The sequence below is a fragment of the Bombyx mandarina genome, chromosome 15 (genome assembly GCF_030267445.1).
Source record: "Bombyx mandarina strain Sakado chromosome 15, ASM3026744v2".
In the NCBI taxonomy this organism is placed as follows: domain Eukaryota; kingdom Metazoa; phylum Arthropoda; class Insecta; order Lepidoptera; family Bombycidae; genus Bombyx; species Bombyx mandarina.
Window position 1 is genome coordinate 14,058,859 of NC_143221.1, and position 19,308 is coordinate 14,078,166.

General features: G+C 38.1%; 1 protein-coding gene across 1 annotated transcript; it reads left to right on the forward strand.

Annotated features, from left to right (window-relative positions):
- The first annotated feature begins 1,592 nt into the window (after positions 1-1,592).
- LOC114248606 (gustatory receptor for sugar taste 64e) lies at positions 1,593-16,727 on the forward strand. The gene is made up of 13 exons (XM_089732870.1): positions 1,593-1,767; positions 3,916-3,991; positions 4,099-4,169; positions 5,056-5,212; positions 5,289-5,407; positions 5,876-6,052; positions 6,427-6,581; positions 7,399-7,521; positions 9,738-9,895; positions 12,211-12,270; positions 15,145-15,307; positions 16,379-16,468; positions 16,668-16,727. Exons 1-13 carry the CDS (start codon positions 1,743-1,745, stop codon positions 16,725-16,727), a joined length of 1,434 nt encoding a protein of 477 aa, XP_089588996.1. The 5' UTR covers positions 1,593-1,742.
- The last annotated feature ends 2,581 nt before the right edge of the window (positions 16,728-19,308 follow it).

Genomic DNA, 19,308 nt, shown 5'->3' on the forward strand with positions numbered 1-19,308 from the left:
TTACGAACTTATCACGGGACCAGTTAACGTGGCGTGACTGTTAGTAAATATTTATTTATTTATATCAAATATTTTTAAGAGGTCCCGTATAAAATAATACGTTTTTCAAATGCTGACACAAAGACAGTAAGAAAGTTCAGAGTTCCGGGTTGATTAGTGGGTCTACACATTATCACTATTTCGCTATACACAGCACACTCCAGTTCAGGGCACAAGTTGAAGTCGTCGTGGCCTTTTTTTTTTTTAACGCTCGGGAATCCATTTACGGTCGAGGGGGGTAACGGACCGGTTTATGTCGGACTCCGGCACCTCCTGAGAGGAAGAAGGAGAGAAGAGAAGGACCGAGGTCCTTCACCTCCCCCAATTTCTCACAGGAGACTACGCCTTGAAAAAGGCGCGCGAAGCACTTGCCCCGCAGAACGACTACCGACTAAACCCCATCGAGCTCCACCACACCGACTACACGAAAGACGTGCGCCGAAAGTCTCGCCTTAGCCGGTACCCGTACTAATGTTAAGACGGGATCTTATCCCCGGGAAAATCCCGAAGAACCTTGTCTCGGGAGACACACCGTTAGCGGCGCACAAGAGCCACCTTGCACTGCTTCACCACCGGACTAACAGTTGAGTGTCGGGCGCCCCCGCACCCGGCACTCGATAGTCCCTACGAGGGCTGAGCGGCGGCCTCTCGCACGCGCCGTCCACCCCGCCTTCTGCGCTGAAGAACCGAAGAGGGATCCCATTCCCTTTCGCGCTCCTCAGCCTCACGAAGCGCCACGACCAAGCCACAGAACCCAGCCATGGCCTCCCACGAACTCCGGTCCTCTACCATACGGGCGAGTCGTCGTGGCCTAAAGGATAAGACGTCCGGTGCATTCGTTTCTAGCGATGCACCGGTGTTCGAATCCCGCAGACGGGTACCAATTTTTCTAATGAAATACGTACTTAACAAATATTCACAATTGATTTCCACGTTCTTATTTCATCTAAAATTAAAATATAACAGGCACTGAATAATTTTTTTTATGAATGACTTTCACGCTGCTATTTTTGGAAATGATTCTAGTATTCAATCTCACGTTTACTACGTGCTTCTCTGCGTTAATTTCGCCATTGATATAAAATATGTCAGTTTCTATCTATACTAATATTATAAAGAGGAAAGATTTGTTTGTTTGTTTGTTTCGAATAGGCTCCGAAACTACTGGACCGATTTGAGAAATTCTTTTTCCATTAGAAGCCGACATTGTCCCTGATGAACATAGGCTACTTTTTTTTATTTTTTTTTTATATATTTTTTTTGGTTTCATGTGTGTTTTAATGTTTCCGAAGGGAAGCGAGGGCGGGTCGCTAGTGTTAAATAAATTTAGTGTATTTGTTGTGATCTTTGAACAAAAGCTATACTAATATATAAATCTACAGTGGTTTAACGGATGTTCCGTTATAATTACTGAACCACGCATCCGATTGACTTAAAACTTGGTAACCATGTAGAAAATACATGTACTTAATGGATAGGCTAATATTTATATGAGTGTTGGACTCCCTACCCCAGTTGCGGGGGCGTTAATGATTGAAATCATTGTGGGGGTGAGAAATAATAATGTTATTTTAAATGCCCAGCGAAGCGGACGGGTACAGCTAGTAATAATATATTTTTATACAACAACATCCAAGCTCGGTTGAACTCTTCATCATTTAGCACTTTGTTTTGTTACGTCTAAAATTCTATCATTGTCAAACATGGAGACCACCAAGCAACCTATCGGTAAGGGAATCTTTAGAATTTGAAATTAAGAAAATGTATATTTTCCGTCAGTGTCCGTTTTTTAGATATAAAGCGGGTTATTTAGTTCATAAATTGTGTTATATTTACTGTTGTCCCAGTGTTATTGCTATGTCGATTACTTTTTTTTTTATTGCTTAGATGGGTGGACGAGCTCACAGCCCATCTGGTGTTAAGTGGTTACTGGAGCCCATAGACATCCACAACGTAAATGCGCCACCCACCTTGAGATATAAGTTCTAAGGTCTCAGTATAGTTACAACGGCTGCCCCACCCTTCAAACCGAAACGCATTACTGCTTCACGGCAGAAATGGGCAGGGCGGTGGTACCCACCCGCGCGGACTCACAAGAGGTCCTACCACCAGAAAATATCAATCTATTCACTCTCTATAATTTTCTATCAACCAATTGATTGTCGTTTAAATAATGATCCATTCGTCTTTTACAAGCCGCAAGTTCTAAGTGATACTTTAGAACACGCGTCGTGAATCTGGGCGCTCCATTCATTTCCCTTGATAAAATGTTTTGCTTGCGGACAGAATTTATTCGGAAGCTTTAGTTTACTTCGTTTAATTCTCTTTTCCAGTTTTACTTACGTTGGTACTTAGTCTGATGGTTTTTTTTTCTGACGAGCCCTGGTAGAAAGTGGTTACCGGAGCCCATAGACATCTACAACGTAAATGCTTCCGCCTACCTTGAGATAAGAGTTCTAAGGTCTCAGTATAATTACAGCGGCTGCCCCAACCTTCAAACCGAAACGCATTACTGCTTCACGGCAGAATTAAGAACGGTGGTGATACCTACCCGTGCGGAATCATAAGAGGTCCTACAACCAGTTGATTGGTTCCTTAAGTTTCAGTTTATTTGTATTTGTAGCCGCTTCGCATATATATGCCAATAAAAAAGAAGATTCTCCTAAATTAAACTTAAATTCGGTGTTCCTTTGGAGAACGGTCCTCTATCGTTCTTAAAAATAGAAATTAATGTATAAATGGTGCCTACTCGTCGCCGTAAAATAACGCAAATCCGCGTGATACCTTTAAAAAAATTTCCATCTGTGATTCTTTGCCATTTTCTAGACAATACTAAGTTTGAGTTCAATTTTTAGTTGTTAAATCAAATTGTGTCTTGTTTAAAAATATATAAATTGGCGTATATGGCGTATATGTACGCTTGTTACCAAATAATAGTTGCTTTATCACTGAATCGGCAGTACAACCATACTGTAGCCGTGTAGGGTTGATGTTGTGATTATTTATCCGACATTTTATCAGGCTCATCATGCGTCAATAAAAGTACAAAACATTTTATTAAATTGACATAATTTTGCTTCGGATATTTTAGTATAGCAGACCAAATATTTACTCATATGAAAATGTAGTTTGAGTTTCTCTGAATTATTATGCGATGAAATTCGTAGCATACGCTCAAGGGTATTTTTCTTGCTGGAACCTATATATTTCTAGTGAGAAGCGAGAATATCTCTAAGTTATTTTAATAAATTCAATACGCAGTGCTGAATGTTCTACTATAAATATTCGGAGATAAGAAAATTCAATTTCGATTCATATTCAAGTTCGATACTCTGAGACCGATGATAGCTAAGACATGGCAAAGGCAAAATGAGAGTAAAGTAGATAATGTGATTCGGAACAGTCATAATTGAAGTCGTCGTGGCCTAAAGGATAAGACGTCCGATGCATTCGTACCTAGCGATGCAACGATGTTCGAATCCCGCAGGCGGGTACCAATTTTTATAATGAAATATATACTCGACAAATGTTCACGATTGACTTCCACGGTGAAGGAATAACATCGTGTAATAAAAATCAAACCCGCAAATTTTAATTTGCGTAATTACTGGTGGTAGGACCTCTTAGGAGTCGGCGCGAGTAGGTACCACCACCCTGCCTATTTCTACCGTGAAGGAGTAGAGGAGAGTCAGGGGCGCAGCTAAGTACCTGATCTTCACTAAGAACTCTTTGAAAACCACTTTAACAGAACATGTTACAGTGCTCATGAAATTTCGAAGATCCCGTATCATTTTAGTGCCCAAAATTCCTTACAAAAAAAACCCTAATATTTTATATGTGCTAATTAAAATGTTAGTAGTATCGAAAAACACATAGTTTCAGGATTGTCGAACCAGCTGGAAGTGCTTAATTTCAAGACGTTATTGTCAGACAACTCCATTAACCTCAATAGGTGAGGATACCCTTTCATTCCTCGCTTTCATTTATTACTATAAAATCGACAGCTAAAACTTCAATGTCACCCTTTTAAAATCAGTTATAGTGAAATTTATTTTTCAGAAATCGTAAACACATTAAATCTACTACCAGAGGAAATTTCAGGAAGCGAATATTGAGAAAAATACAGAACAGTAAGTAAAACTGAATTAATTTCAAGCCTTTAGCCATGTAGCAAAAAATAGCCATTCAGATGTTTTGAGTCCTCCAATGATGTTTGTAAGGCGATCTCACCACGTCAATACCAGTGAGTGAAATCTATTCAAATATTTAGCTAGCTTAGACAAATTAAACATATTTTTACAGGTTGTTCACCCCTGTCCAAGTCATCCTTGACCTTGAAAACTGTAAAGTAGGTACTAGAAACGTCGGAAATTATATAGTGCCATAAAAAAGGCGACTTTAAACAATACAAGTAATATTATAATTCCCATACACACAACCCACTAAGTTTCTCGCCGAATCTTCTTAGTAGCTCGTGATTCCAATCCAATGGTAGATTCAGCAAAGCCCTGCGTATGCTAGGGACCGTGTTGGCAAATTTTCTCAGGTTGAGTCCGTAAGCTTACCTACTGGTCCGTGACCGAAATAGCCCTTAGGCTACCAGTGATTGGGTAGGGAAAAAAGGATTGTGTGGTTTTATGAAACCACGGTAAAAGTGAAAGTTTTTTCACATTATAGACATTTAACTCTGACAAACAACATTTACATTAAACACTGACAAAAACAAAAACAAAGGAGGCGTGGAGCACTGGCACAAATTAGTCTATACACTCAAATAGTCAAATAGTCTAATAGAGTCAAATAGTCTAAACACTACACGGTCAGTTGCTGCTAACTATAGGCGCCGCCATATTGGCCTTGGCTGCTGTGACGAGCGCCTTTCACTTTAGCCTTACTCCGCGGCTGACCGTCACGCGACATGCAACACATAGACGAAAAATTTGAGACGATGTAATAAAAGTAAAACTTAAAAAAAAAGTTATAATAAAAAATAATAATATGTGTATAATATTTCAGAAATATCACCCGTAACCATACAAGAAAACGGTAAAATACCTCTGACTTGTCAGTTCCAATTGTTCCAGACTGCCATGAAACTTTTACTTATAAGCGGTCAATGTGTGGGTCTGAATCCAGTTAGTCGTATATCAGATCATAACCCGACTAAAATAAGGTATGGGACCCTAGTATTTTTTTATGATTTTCTATAGAATATTAACGATGTTTTACTAATCACTTACATTTAATAGGTTCACAGTATTTTCCTGGAAATTTGTTTATGGTGTAACAATTGGCAGTGCCCAAGCATGTGTCACAGTTTTGTGCTTCTATAAACTCCTGAAGGATAGTGTTACTATTATTGTGTTAGGTAAGCTTAATAATTTAGATTTTCTTTATTTGTAAATTGTGTATGAATTTGAAAAGTCCTTAAGGGTTAGCAGATACTTAGACGTCTGAGCTACAAACTCAATTGCCTTCGTTAATCCTTCATAATATATATTAATGATAACATATATTTCTTTTGATAAAACTCAATTTTACTATCCGTCAACTTCGCACCAGGGCTTTAACTAACTTTAAGGATTAAATTCATACTCTTCGGATTTCACTACCTTTTTTAGGGTACTAGGCCAACATTTTATTACTACCAGTAGCAGTAGCAGTCTATCCTAAATTTGTTCTTCATCTTTATATTTTGATTTGATTTAATTGATAGCTTGTGTGGTTTGTAGTGCATGGACACTGCCAAATACACTCGCCGCTGGGAACAACCTCGTTCAAGTCAAAAGTCGGTCAAGCAACGTAATAATTATAGACTTTGTCAAAATTGTTTCAGCTTATTTTGCATTCTATCTATCCACTGGTTGCAATACTTTCATATTTTTGAGAGTTGCATCAAAATGGCCTACTTTAATAAAACACGTGTACGAAACTCAGCTCGACAGCTATATCGATGTCAAAGTTAAAAACAAGTGCTTTGCCGCATACATTATTTTCTTTTCACTATCAATGAGTGAGTATTTAGTTAATACATAATTTTGTTCAGTTCAAAATTAAATAATGTAACAGAGAAAATAACTGATTCTAAAAAATATAAAAATGTATACGGGTTTTAAGTAGCTTATTTAAAAATCTAAAAATTACGCTTAAAATTGGGTATCGCACACGATCAATGACCCCTGATAAGCTCGGAGTAATCCATTAGCTGTCATGTAAGGTTGAGTGAATTAAGTCGTTGATTCAAAAGTTTTATAGGGCCTAATATGTTCGCAAATTCTGCGATGAGCCTTTAACGGATTAATCGTATATTTCGTCTACATTATTTAAAATTACCTTTTCGGCATCAAGAATTCTAAAATACTTTACACCTTGCATGAACATTTTCAGCGGAGCACATGCTTTCTTTGCTTTCAAGATTCGTTATAACGATGGACTGTTTACCAGAGGGCAGTGATCTTTTTGAAGAGTACATCATCAGGAACTTTCCATGGCTGTTCGAATTTGATGTCCCGTATTCTCTGCCTGTTGGAATTATGCTGCAGGTACATAGCAAAATAGCATTAATATTTTTATTATAGAGAGCATGAGGCTATTGAGTTTGTGTATTCACCGTGGATATATTTTTGTCGGAACCTATTTAGTTTACTATGTGCACTGTAAGCATTGAAATCCTAGTGTTTGACATCTTGGGCGTTTTGTGTCATTTTAACGTAAAGCGTTAGTAAGCTCCCACTTAGAGGCTTCTACTTTATAAATCATGCGACAGGATAAAGTAAAATGCACAGTAAAAACAACAGGATCAGGGTTCTCACTTCTCCAGAACTCCAAACAACGATAAAGCCCTCGGATAGTCGATGGTTCTAGTCTTGCCAACTATTTGAAGACATTATGTATGGCTTGAGTTTTTTACTGCTTATTTTACGAAATACTCCAATATAGAGTGCCTGGAAGAGTCAATGGATATAATGAATACCTACAGTTAAATCTAAAACCTTTATCATATAACAAGTACGGTATATTTTAAGAGGAACTTCAAGAGAAATTAATATTTTACAAAGGCATTTGCTTCTTCAGATTTATGACAATGACTTTATTCAAACTAACTCGTTGTAATTCCCAAACGGAATTTACATATACCTACTGGAGCAATAACGAAAATTAGTTTTTTTTCGAAAACCATTCACTCTTCGTATGATTTTGACACTTCTGGCTATTTATTTTATTATTCCCATCGATATAGTATCAGTTGCCAATTGTTCAATCAATGTGAAATGTCTTCAAGCATAAACTTTACGCCGGATCAAACTCTAGGGGCTATAGTGGAATCAGGTAGATTTAATTGTTTTAATTTGACTACAGTTCCTGACTTTGATTTCAACGATTAACTGGAGCTACTCAGATCTGTTCATAGTGTGCATGAGCATTTACCTCACATCCATATTAAAACAGATCAACAAGAAAATAGAGATGGCTGGTAAATCCGTGAGTATCTTTTATTGCGTAAGCAAAGTCAGGAAAATTATTGAATGAGTAAATTGGAATGACCTCATAAACTATGCTTCGGGTGCTTTGTGCATTTTTATCGTTTTCCTTTATTAAATACTAGCGACCCGCCTTCGCTTCGCTTCGGAACATTAAATTTTATTATTGATAGTTGAGTCCCGCGATGCTACCCGCGGTTATTGTCGTACCGCGGGTGACGCCGCGGGGAGAAGCTAGTCTAAAAAAAGTAGCCTAAGTTACTCCTTATATAATGTCAGTGAAAGTCTCGTCAAAATCGGTCCAGCTGTTCCAGAGATTAGCCGGAACAAACAGACAGACAGACAGACAGACGGACCGACAGACAGACAAAAATTGTAAAAAATGTTATTTTGGTGTATGTACCGTATATAATATATTCATATGCATGTAGTAAAAAGCGGTTATTTCAATATTACAAACAGACATTCCAATTTTACTTATATGTATAGATGTTATTATGAGAACTTTAAAATCTAGCAGCAAATGACTGGCGTATGCTGGTTGATTATAACACGGTTCAGTATTCATAGCTACATGCGATCGATCTAGAATAAAGCATTATCATTTACAGTTTTGCTGATTTTATTATCATTTTCTTACAAAATATTTATGAATGTACGTATTTGTGCCAAGTAAGGAAAAATGGCAGAAATATTGCTGCTACAAAGGGTTATGGCAGTAATGGAATCGTGTCGATGAGGGTGAGGTTTCATGACCACGTTGACTATGATGTTGTTGTAGTTAAATGTTTTATTGGATCCCGTTCCTCCCTATTCCTCGTATTTATACGGATGGTACTGAGATTATCACGTATATAACGTAGTTTAGTTTTAATACACCTGATAGTTAGTATAAAATAATAAGAGATCTTTGAGGCGATATTCTTTTCTCTATATATCTTTTTTCTTGTTTCTTCCGGTTTTTCAAACACTAGCTTCCATTTTGCTATCTAATTCAATTTAGCTAATTGGTTACACACAGTGATTACAGAATTACGGAGTTTCCATTAGTCGAGATACGCTTAAGAGCGTTTACGCTTATCGCATCTTGTTGACTCAAAACCACATTACTCAAGCCCAATTATATCCATCCAAACACATTAAAAACATATAAATTACTGGATCGTCAACTTCATGAAAAAACTAGTAAATTTATATCGGACAACGGAAGACTACCTAATTGGAATAAGATTTCACTATTAAAATTCAAATTTTCTGTTTATCTCCCATTTATTACTGAAACTCGTTTACGTCTTTAGAAGTATGCACATTCTTATGTTATCGCCAATTATAAATATTAAAATCCAGAAAATATATTTCATTTAAAAAAATTGCTTAGAATCTAGGCTTCGTCTAGCTTTTAATCGTTATATTGATCTTATTGATATTCAAGATTGCAGATAAAAAAAAATGCTTTGCTACTTTTTATTATACAGCAAATTCGAAAAACTTAACTAAAATATTGAATTAATGAGCTTTCCGTATTTATTACACTGTCACTACTTTATGTCATGCTTAAAGAAGAGACGACTTTAAAATTAGGCAGCCATCTTTAATGTTTAAATTGTTACGTCATTTTAGAACTAGCTTCGATTCTGTCTGGACCAAAATGTTTCTTTTCATATTATTCGTAATTATATCAAACACAAGAACGAATCATATTGATGAATAGTTTTTAGTACACTTTATTAAAAACTAGCGCCTGGCTCCGGCTCCGCTCGGGTCTTTAACAAAAATTTCAACGATATTTGACGTTGCTTTATTTTTTAAAATAAAATAACACTTATTGCGGCATAACTATAATAGTTAGACATATGCTATAGCGACACTTTTTATAAATAATAATGTGTTCTACAAAGTCGTAGTACATTATTTTATTCTATCATCAATAGTTTTCGCAGGGCACGCGATGTAAAGAATATTTTAGGTATTTTTTTACACATTGGGTTAATTATTGAAGTTTAGGATCCCTAATTTTTTTCAAAGAAGACTATGTCACTCGGAAATAGTATAGCTTCTAAACAGTCAAATAATTTTTCAAATCGGTTCAGTAGTTTCTTAGCCTATTCAATACAAACAAACAAACAAATCGTTCCTCTTTATAATATTCGTATAGAAGTATAAATAGTCAGTAAAAATTCAACCGAACCCAATTTAACAATGACCACTACTTTCTAGAATCATCTGCCTATACCGTTCTGGCGAACACTACGAGAAGACTACACAAGAGCAACGCGTCTCGTTCGCAGCTTCGACGATACAATTAGCAGCGTTATATTTTTATCGTTTGCCTCAAATCTGTTCTTTATATGTCTACAATTGCACAATATACTATCGTGAGTATAACTGATTTTATTGTAACAAACATTTTTTTTTATTGCTTAGATGGGTGGACGAGCTCACAGTGGCACAGGTGGGCACCTGGTGTTAAGTGGTTACTGGAGCCCGTAGACATCTACAACGTAAATGCGCCACCCACTTTGAGACATAAGTTTTAAGGTCTCAGGTATGGTTACAACGCCTGCCCCACCCTTCAAACGGAAACGCATTACTGCTTCACGGCAGAAATAAGCAGGGTGGTGGTACCTACCCGCGCGGACTTTCAAGAGGTCCTACCACCGGTGACATTGGGTCAGTAAGCAATATGCAAATTGAATGCAATTCGGATCAGCCATTAAATTTCTAAGATAATAGATTTGTAGCTTGGATTATATTTGGGGCGACTGGAACCTTTTTGGAGCCTCTTGGTCTGCGGAGGGACTTCGGTTTTTTCTCTATTTTGTACTGTATTTTCCATGGGGAATGCTCTGAAGAATTGTTAGAGATGGTGCTACCATGTCGTTTTTACCATCGTATTGCCCGCCCCCGCCACCGCCCATACAATGTACCTAGAACCATTGCGTTCATCCACAGTGCGTATCCAGAGATCTTTCCTGCAACGTACCATACGGCTTCGGTTCTCGAGCGCTATGACATATCCTTCTTCAAACGAGGCTTGTGGAGAGTACTTACCCTAAGGCAGCGGCTTGGCTCTGTCCCTAGCATTGCTGGCGTCCATGGGCGACGGTAATCACTTACCATCAGGTGGGCCGTATGCTCGTCTACCTACAAGTGCAATAAAAAGGATAGGTCGTCCAGCAGGTTTCAACGCTTATCAAATACGTATTACAAGTTTTTTCTTGAAGAAACAAAATAATCAATAAAATTGATACTGAGTAATTTGCAATTTATCGAAGTCATTCAAAATCTGCAATCACTTATTTAGTAAGACTAGAATGAATATGGTAGGACCTCTTGTGAGTCCGCGCGGGTAGGTACCACCACCCTGCCTATTTCTGCCGTGAAGCAGTAATGCGTTTCGACTTGAGAGGTGGGGCAGCCGTTGTAACTATACTTGAGACCTTAGAACTTATGTCTCAAAGTGGGTGGCGCATTTAAGTCGTAGATGTCTATGGGCTCCAGTAACCACTTCACACCAGGTGGGCTGTGATCTCGTACACCCATCTAAGCAATAAAAAAAGACTTAATTACTTAGTTAATACTTTATTACTCAAGAAAATTCTCGTAAAAACATAAATTATATTTATTGAGTTTCTGTATGACAAAAGTAAGCCCATTGGCTCAAATCGGCACTCAAAGGACATGGGCCACTCTCCATACATTGCACGGCCCACTGCACGAAGTTCAAGAACAGTAATAAAATTAAGTTTAAATAACAGACTATATATTATCCCTTTTATAATAAATAAATTAAAATCAATATTGTTCATGGGGATACAGAGATATTTAAAAAATAAGATAAGATTTTTAGGTTACTTAAATCATATGATTTGCTGTCAATACACTTACACTTAAACATCATCATCAGCTTAAATATTATTTATATTATACTATACTTTATGACACAGATCTCATTCAATGAACGCGAAGACTTAATTTTATGCACAACAAAATATAATAAGCAGGTATATCGCAACGAAACACTTGATAAGATCCACAATCCACAAGCCTTTGTAACTATACTGAGACCTTAGAACTTCTATCTCAAGGTGTGTGGCGCATTTACGTTGTAGATGTCTATGGGTTCCAGTAACCACTTAACACCGGGTGGGCTGTGAGATCGTCCACACAACTAGGCAATAAAAAAAAAAAAAAAATGCGCACGCAATGCGCACGAGTGCGAAAACGACTGATCAAATGTGTTTTGTTTTTTTGTTTAAGATCATAAATTATTGATCAATGTAATGATTTATTCTACGGATTTAAAAGTATTAATATAGATTTTTGCTTAGATATAATGTTTTATATTAGTTTTAAAATCCACTAATTAAATATGTGAATATCTTTTGCTAGTTGTTTGCAATATAATGTATTTTTAAGAAGATTTAATGTGAATTGTTTAAAATATAAATATATTTTACCTATGGCAACTCCTTCAATATTATCAATGTAGCTTAGTCATGCTAATTTCTATTTATTTATGACTTTAATTATCCCGCCATTAAAATACCCTTAAATTTTATAATAAGTATGTAAAAATGAAACGTTTTTTTCTATAGATATTTCATTCGTGTCCTTGTGAGCACGAGTAGCTGGGCCGAAAATGGCCCATGTCCTTTCTAATTGTGCACTCTCAATATTTTGTTTTCAGTAACAGTGTAACATCGAAGTATTATTTATTGAAGGAAACGTGCCCAAACTATCCGTCAGGGTAAGTTTAGATGGGTGTTTGTGTGATTTGAAATAAGTTAAAAATAATATTATCACATTAGTCAGAACATACGGTCTTGCGACCTTGACCACAGCTTTTTTACCCTACCTATTTTGTGGTATCCTATGGGCCTATTCCAGCATTCCCGGAGGGGTAGGTGAGCTCACGGGCTCAACCCGAGAGAATTTGCTAACACTAACCCAAGCAAGAGCAGTGCTTCGCAGAATAGATTCTAGACCACTGGAATGGCGACTCACTGCGAAGATTCGTACCCAAGCTTGTATCTTGATTCAGTATCATTCTTAATTCTCAAAAACGAATTAAGACTTTACAAAACTGTTTAAAGGTGCGTTATTGCATTTACGTTTGGGTGGATATGAGTTTTGATAGCAGAGTGCAAGGTTTAGCTTTAGAGTGACGTCATCTTCTGAACTGATCCAGTAAGTAAATAATAGTTTAAAAAAACTAACAAAATACGCTTTTATAGGAAATCCAACTAAAAAATCTATCTATATACCTATACCTATATATAAAAATGAATAATTGCTGTTCGTTAGTCTCGCTAAGACTCGAGAACGGCTGGACCGATTTGGCTAATTTTGGTCTTGAATTATTTGTGGAGTCCAAAGAAGGTTTAAAAGGTAGATAAATATGAAAATGCTCGGAATTATATAAAAATAACAATTTTGTTTTTCTTTCGATGTGTCCCCCATCGTACGGATTCCTTTGGTTTGCTTTAAGTTTATTTGTATACAAAGTTTAAGTGTTTTATTTATCGATTGAGGCACTACGAAGTCTGCCGGGTCAGCTAGTAGAAAATAAATTTTAATAAATTTGAATTAAAAATAGTGTAAGAAAAAATGATTTTATTGTAAAAAAGCGTGGGGTGCTTTTCAGGATATTATTAAAATAACCCTTCTACTCATATATGTTCATAATTTATTTATAACTACTGATACCATGCACCCTACCCTTTTTTTACAATAAAAGATTTTTTTCTTACACAATTTTTAATTCAAATTTATTAAAATTTATTTTCTATTTTTTAGTTGGATTTTCTATAAAAGCGTATTTTGTTAGTTTTTTTTAAACTATTATTTATTTTTCATTGTTTAGTTGAATTTCAATGTTTACAAATATTATTATTATTTTAATTTTTTTTTAAATATTGAGTTGTCATCAGTCCTTAATACCAAATTTTGAGTTAATCTGACGTTTGGATGGGGGTCCAAAACATGTTCAAAGATTCCGTTACATACTTTTTTTTTTTTTTTTGTCAGGAGGAAATCGCCGGACTTCCGCCCTTCACTGGGGATGGAGGGCGGGGCATGTCGGAGTCGAACCAACTAAAACCTCCTGTCGCTCAACAACCAACGTCAACGTCCAAACCTCGCATGAGACAGAACTAATGAAAAGGCAAAGGGGGGAAAGTGAAGCGTTTAGTGCGGAGCACATCTCTCCCATCACCCTCCCCCTCGGGGCGCCGGACTGGCGGTCGTCGGCGCCACGACCACCAGTCCTCTCGGTCGGCAGGCTATCCGAAGCCCGCCTAGATGGCACCGGTTAGAATGGTCTATCCTACGGAATACCCCGCTGGGTCAGAACCAGCGTGGGTTGAGGATAGCCGGCCTTCCATCACCCGGATGCTCATGCATAAAACGCGTGCAGAGCAGCTTGCACGTCGTCTTCTTAGGCCCCCTTCGCCGGTCCCCAGGCCGACATGTGAGGGAGACCCGAAACACTTAGAGGGCCAGGGCTTGGGCGAAATCCGCCTCCCTGGCCCCCGCTCGACGACGGCGGGCCTGTGCGTCTCTCACGCGCCCCGCCGCCTCCTTCTGCGAGATGGTGCACTCGCAGAAGTCGAGCATCGCCTTCCACGACTCGTCGTCACCGAGCATCGATGCCACAACACTCGGCAAAGACAAGTCGTTTCCTATTTTTGCGACGAGGACACGGCGCCACCCCTCCCATGCGGGGCAGGCGACGAGCGTGTGCTCCGCCGTGTCCAAGTCGCAACCACAATGGTGGCACTCTGCCGTCGGCTCGGCTCCGATCCGGTGCAGGAACTCACCGAAGCAACCATACCCAGTGAGCACCTGCGTGAGCCGGAAAGTGAGGCGTCCTCTGTCACGATTCACCCAGTTCACAAGAACCGGGCGAATCGCCTCGACGGTCCTACGACCAGCCGAAGGATCGGCCAGCCGTCTGGACCATGACTCCAGCACGGACCGCCGAGATTGGGCCCTCCGCGCTCTGACCACACTGGGGCTGGGACGTGCCATGCCCCGGGCACGAAGGTAAGCCCGCCACTGATAGTCAGCGGCGAGCGCCTCCGCCTCCAGGACCCAAGGCGGCGTCCCAGCCAGTACACACGCCGCCTCGAAGGAGATGGTGCGATAGCCACGGATGACCCTGACCGCGATGGTGCGTTGCGGCCGTTGCAGCAGCTTCGCTACCCCCACGGCCAGGGACTGGCCCCACACGGGCGCCCCGTATAGGGCCATTGATCGCACCACCCCCGTATAGAGACGGCGCGTCACCTGGTCAGGCCCCCCCACGTTGGGCAGAAGCCGGCTTAACGCGCCGGCCACCCCCAACAAACGAGGGACCAGGTTCTGAAAGTGAGCACGGAAGGTCCAACGACTGTCCAGAATGAGGCCGAGGTACTTCAACTGCACCCCGACCTCGATACGGACGCCTCCAACCATGATATGGGCATCGACCGGTGGCACTCTCCGGGGCCTGTGGAACCACATGGCCTCGGATTTACTGAGCGCCACGTCGAGGCCCAGTCTCCTGATTTCCGTTACATACTAACATACATACGTCTGAAGCTAATAAAAAAGCGTATTAAAAAATACTGTTTTCTTTCAGGCCATTAGGCGGCTACGAACACATAATGTACTTATTGTTCTCTCTGTCGTTCCTATTGGGTCGTTCACTATTCGTCTCGCTCATCGCAGCCAAAGTACATTCTGCTTCGGTGGTACCGGCTTCAGCTTTGTATAACATACCACGAAATATGTACTGTTCGGAAGTAAGTATGAAGTTTGTTGTTCAGAACTATGGTAATTGCTTGGTCTAGTGGACAGTGTCTTTGTCCCGTTGTTTGAAATTCAGGGTCTGTGCGTTCTTGTTTTTGTCTCGTGATTTCCAGAATTAAATCTATAGGACACCCCTACTTTGGCCCTACAACAAATTAGGCAAACTTTGCCTCTTTGATTTTTATTATACGATTTTATAGATTCCTTCATTTTGAAGGTCATTAATAAAATCTGACTGGTACTTGCAAGCTGGATATAATCGCCTCTCCCAATAAGATTAGGTACATTTTTTATTTTATTGCTTAGGTGGGTGGACGAGCTCACAGCCCACCTGGTGTTATGTGGTTACTGAAGCCCATAGACATCTATAACACAAATGCGCCACCCACCTTGAGATATAAGTTCTAAGGTCTCAAGTATATTTACAACGGCTGCCCCACCCTTCAAACCGAAACGCATTACTGCTTCACGGCAGAAATAGGCAGAGTGGTGATACCTAACCGTGCGGACTCACAAGAGTTCCTACCTCCAGTAATAAAGTACATCAGGAGTCTTTTTTTTTTTTTTTTAATGCTTAGATGGGTGGACGTGCTTACAGCCCACCTGGTGTTTAGTGGTTACTGGAGCCCATAGAAATCTACGACGTAAATGCGCCCACCCACCTTAAGATATAAGTTCTAAGGTCTCAAGTATATTTACAACGGCTGCCCCACCCTTCAAACCGAAACGCATTACTGCTTCACGGCAGAAATAGGCAGGGTGGTGGTACCTACCCGCGCGGACTCACTAGAGGTCCTACCACTAGTAATTACGCAAATTATAATTTTACGGGTTTCATTTTTATTACACGATGCTATTCCTTCACCGTGGAAGTCAATCGTGAACATTTGTTGAGTACGTATTTCATTAGAAAAATTGGTACCCGCCTGCGGGATTCGAACACCCATGCATCGCTTCAACACGAATGCACCGGACGTCTTATCTTTTAGGCCACGACGACTTCGGACTTAATCAAATCATAATAGTCCTGCCCTTCGATACTGAAATATTGTAATTGTTTTCAGGTTCAAAGGTTCTTGGACCAAGTGCATGGTGATAAGGTCGCATTGAGCGGACTTCATTTTTTTTACGTCACCAGAGACCTGATTTTGTCGGTATGTCAATTACATTATTAATATTTTATTTATTTAAACCAATCATTTATGATCCTTCGTTAGTTGAATCTTCTAATTCTAATATGCTTCTATTGAGAGTTGAATCTTCTATTTTAAGCTTATTCATAACGTCTACATATTGCTATTTACTCTTTAGTCTTATTATTATCTTATATTTTCTAAATACCGTTCGTTTTAGGTTGCTGGCACTATTGTCACTTACGAGCTGGTGTTGCTTCAATTTAGCAATGAAGATTAAACAACAAACAATAATTAATTATTTAATTCAATTAATTAAATTCAAATTAATATGAGTATAACGATTCACTATTATAATACAGATAAAATTTATCTCATATGGTTACTAAAAAACTGCATGCTTATATCCATCCAAGTTTCAAAACGGGTTTTTTTAAAGCCTCGCATTCTCTTAATGTTATTCTGTTTTTAATAGCTTCAAAGGCAGATATTATTTTAAATCAAGTAACTAATCAAACGGGTGATTTTCACTTTATTGTTTTGATAATGCCTAAATTAGCCTCATATTTTTAATAACATTAAACATTTAGAATTTTGAATTCACGATTAATTAAAACGCTAGTTTACCATTGGCAAACAGACTGAGAATTTGAATAATAAATAGCTAAAATATTTTCAAAATAACGTACTTACTCATCGGAGCAGATGAATCCAATGAATTCATATTTAATAAGGATTTAGGAATTATTAAAAAGCCCATGACCTGCCTTCCAATTATTCGTGGGCAAATTGTTGTCTCGAATAAATATACTCTAGATGATGACCGAGCTTTTCTTTTTAATAACGCCATCTTGTTGAGTTTTTAAAGCGGTTAGTTGCCCTCAATTAAGAAAAATAGTATTATTATTCGCCAATAGATGTCGGGAAGAGTTGATTATTGAAAACACGAATAAAACAAGATTTTCTGAAAATAAATCATAGCTAGATTGATTTATCGCCCCCGAAATCCCCTGTATACTAAATTTTATGAAAATCGTTGGAGACGTTTCCGAGATTCAGATTATATTTAGTTATACAAGAATTGCTCGTTTAAAGGTATAAGAGATAAGATAAGATAAGATACTTAAAAAGATTAAAATCGAATCTATAACTATAGCCTATTGCACCTGTACTATAATTTCTATATAAAATATTAGAATTAGATTTAAATTATTTACTTCCTTACATTAGTTGACATCTGTAAAAATTAATGTAACAAGAGTGAAAAAGTCCATAAATTGTTTTAAATAAGGTAAACTTGTTACAAAAAAAAAATTTTCTAAACAAACGTATTCTTGCATTTCTTTGTATCATAAATAGCTATTGTTTTTTTATCAATAATGTGAAAATGAAATGATTGTATTTTATTTTCAAGTTGAATTTAGTGGAATTTTTTGGATTTAAACAAAATATAATTCAATGTCGATAAAAGTTTTGTTATTTGTATTTGTAAACTCGAATGTTATGTTTTCAGGTACGAATGATTTGTATTTTTATTATAGTTGAATTACGTTTAAACTAGATTGTGATAAGTTGGCATTTCACGCTGGTGCCACTGTGGTAAATAGTTAGGGAATGCTGGCAATTTCAAAGAAAGGAATCATGAAGTTGTTTGTAGCAAAGGATTTATGGAATCATAAACAATTGTTGTTTGAAAGAAAATACAGTGAAAGACATGGCATTCAAAAGACACCCACAGGTCTGCGGAAAACTATAATATTGAAACACAGGAGATGCCATATAATATCACTGATATAAATACATACTTAATGTATATTATATACACTGGGTACCCACTTCAGTACTAAACTCTACTCTAGAGAAGGCTTATAATTGATACGTAACGTATTTTTTTATGGTTTATTCGAATTTAGTATTCTAGGAAAGAAATATTAAATATTAATAGAGAAATATTGTTAAAATAGCCACTTCGATAAAGCGGCACGACACGAGAACCCTCTCATCGTGGCCGCCGGTAACTACATTCCCGATCCTGCGGAAAGAATGGAAAGCAGTCGACGTCGCCCAAAACTCGTCATCTCGGATCCTCCCGATCCACTAACGGTGCTTCTAGGTACTTCAAGAAGCACGACCCTTCCTAAAAAAAAGAAAAAAAGAAAAACATAATATTCATCTCTCAAAGGGAATTTAAAATATTTAAACAATTAGATATATTCTCAAATCGTATTTTTTTAAGTACCATTTTCCTCAAATTAAGATTAAACTAAAGTTAGTTTCAAGGAAAAAAACAAACAGTACAATAGAAGGGACACACAAATCAGACAAAGTCATACTGAACCAAAGTTCTGCAGTGACAGCTTACCTGCACATAAAAATTATCAAAAAGAGTCTTCAATACTATATTTTATGACGGAGATACACTGGTTCCATGGTGTTTTTAAAATGTTGACTAAGTAGTAACGTTGCACCGACTAGTCGCAATATAGTCCTTAGGTGACAATAAATACAAAGCGGGCCCCACGCTCCTATAATCTAAGTCTATAAAAAACCTTCGGTCTGCTGATGAAAAAACGCCCACTCAATGGAAGATCATTCACTGAGTAATCTATGGATTTTGGGAATTTGGCCTTTTAACCAATTAACGACCAATTATTTATCAACATTATCTCCTCAGTTCACGCTTTGACGTTAACTCCTGATAATGAAATGCAATCAAGCTTAAAACCAAACAATTGTGCTAACGTTTGCATGGATCTTCCTAAGTTCGATCGACAGCCAATCTGCATGATGTACAGCAGATATAAGAAAGCGTACATTTATTACGTAAACGAGTGTCACGCTAGGAGAGCTATTTGCAATGA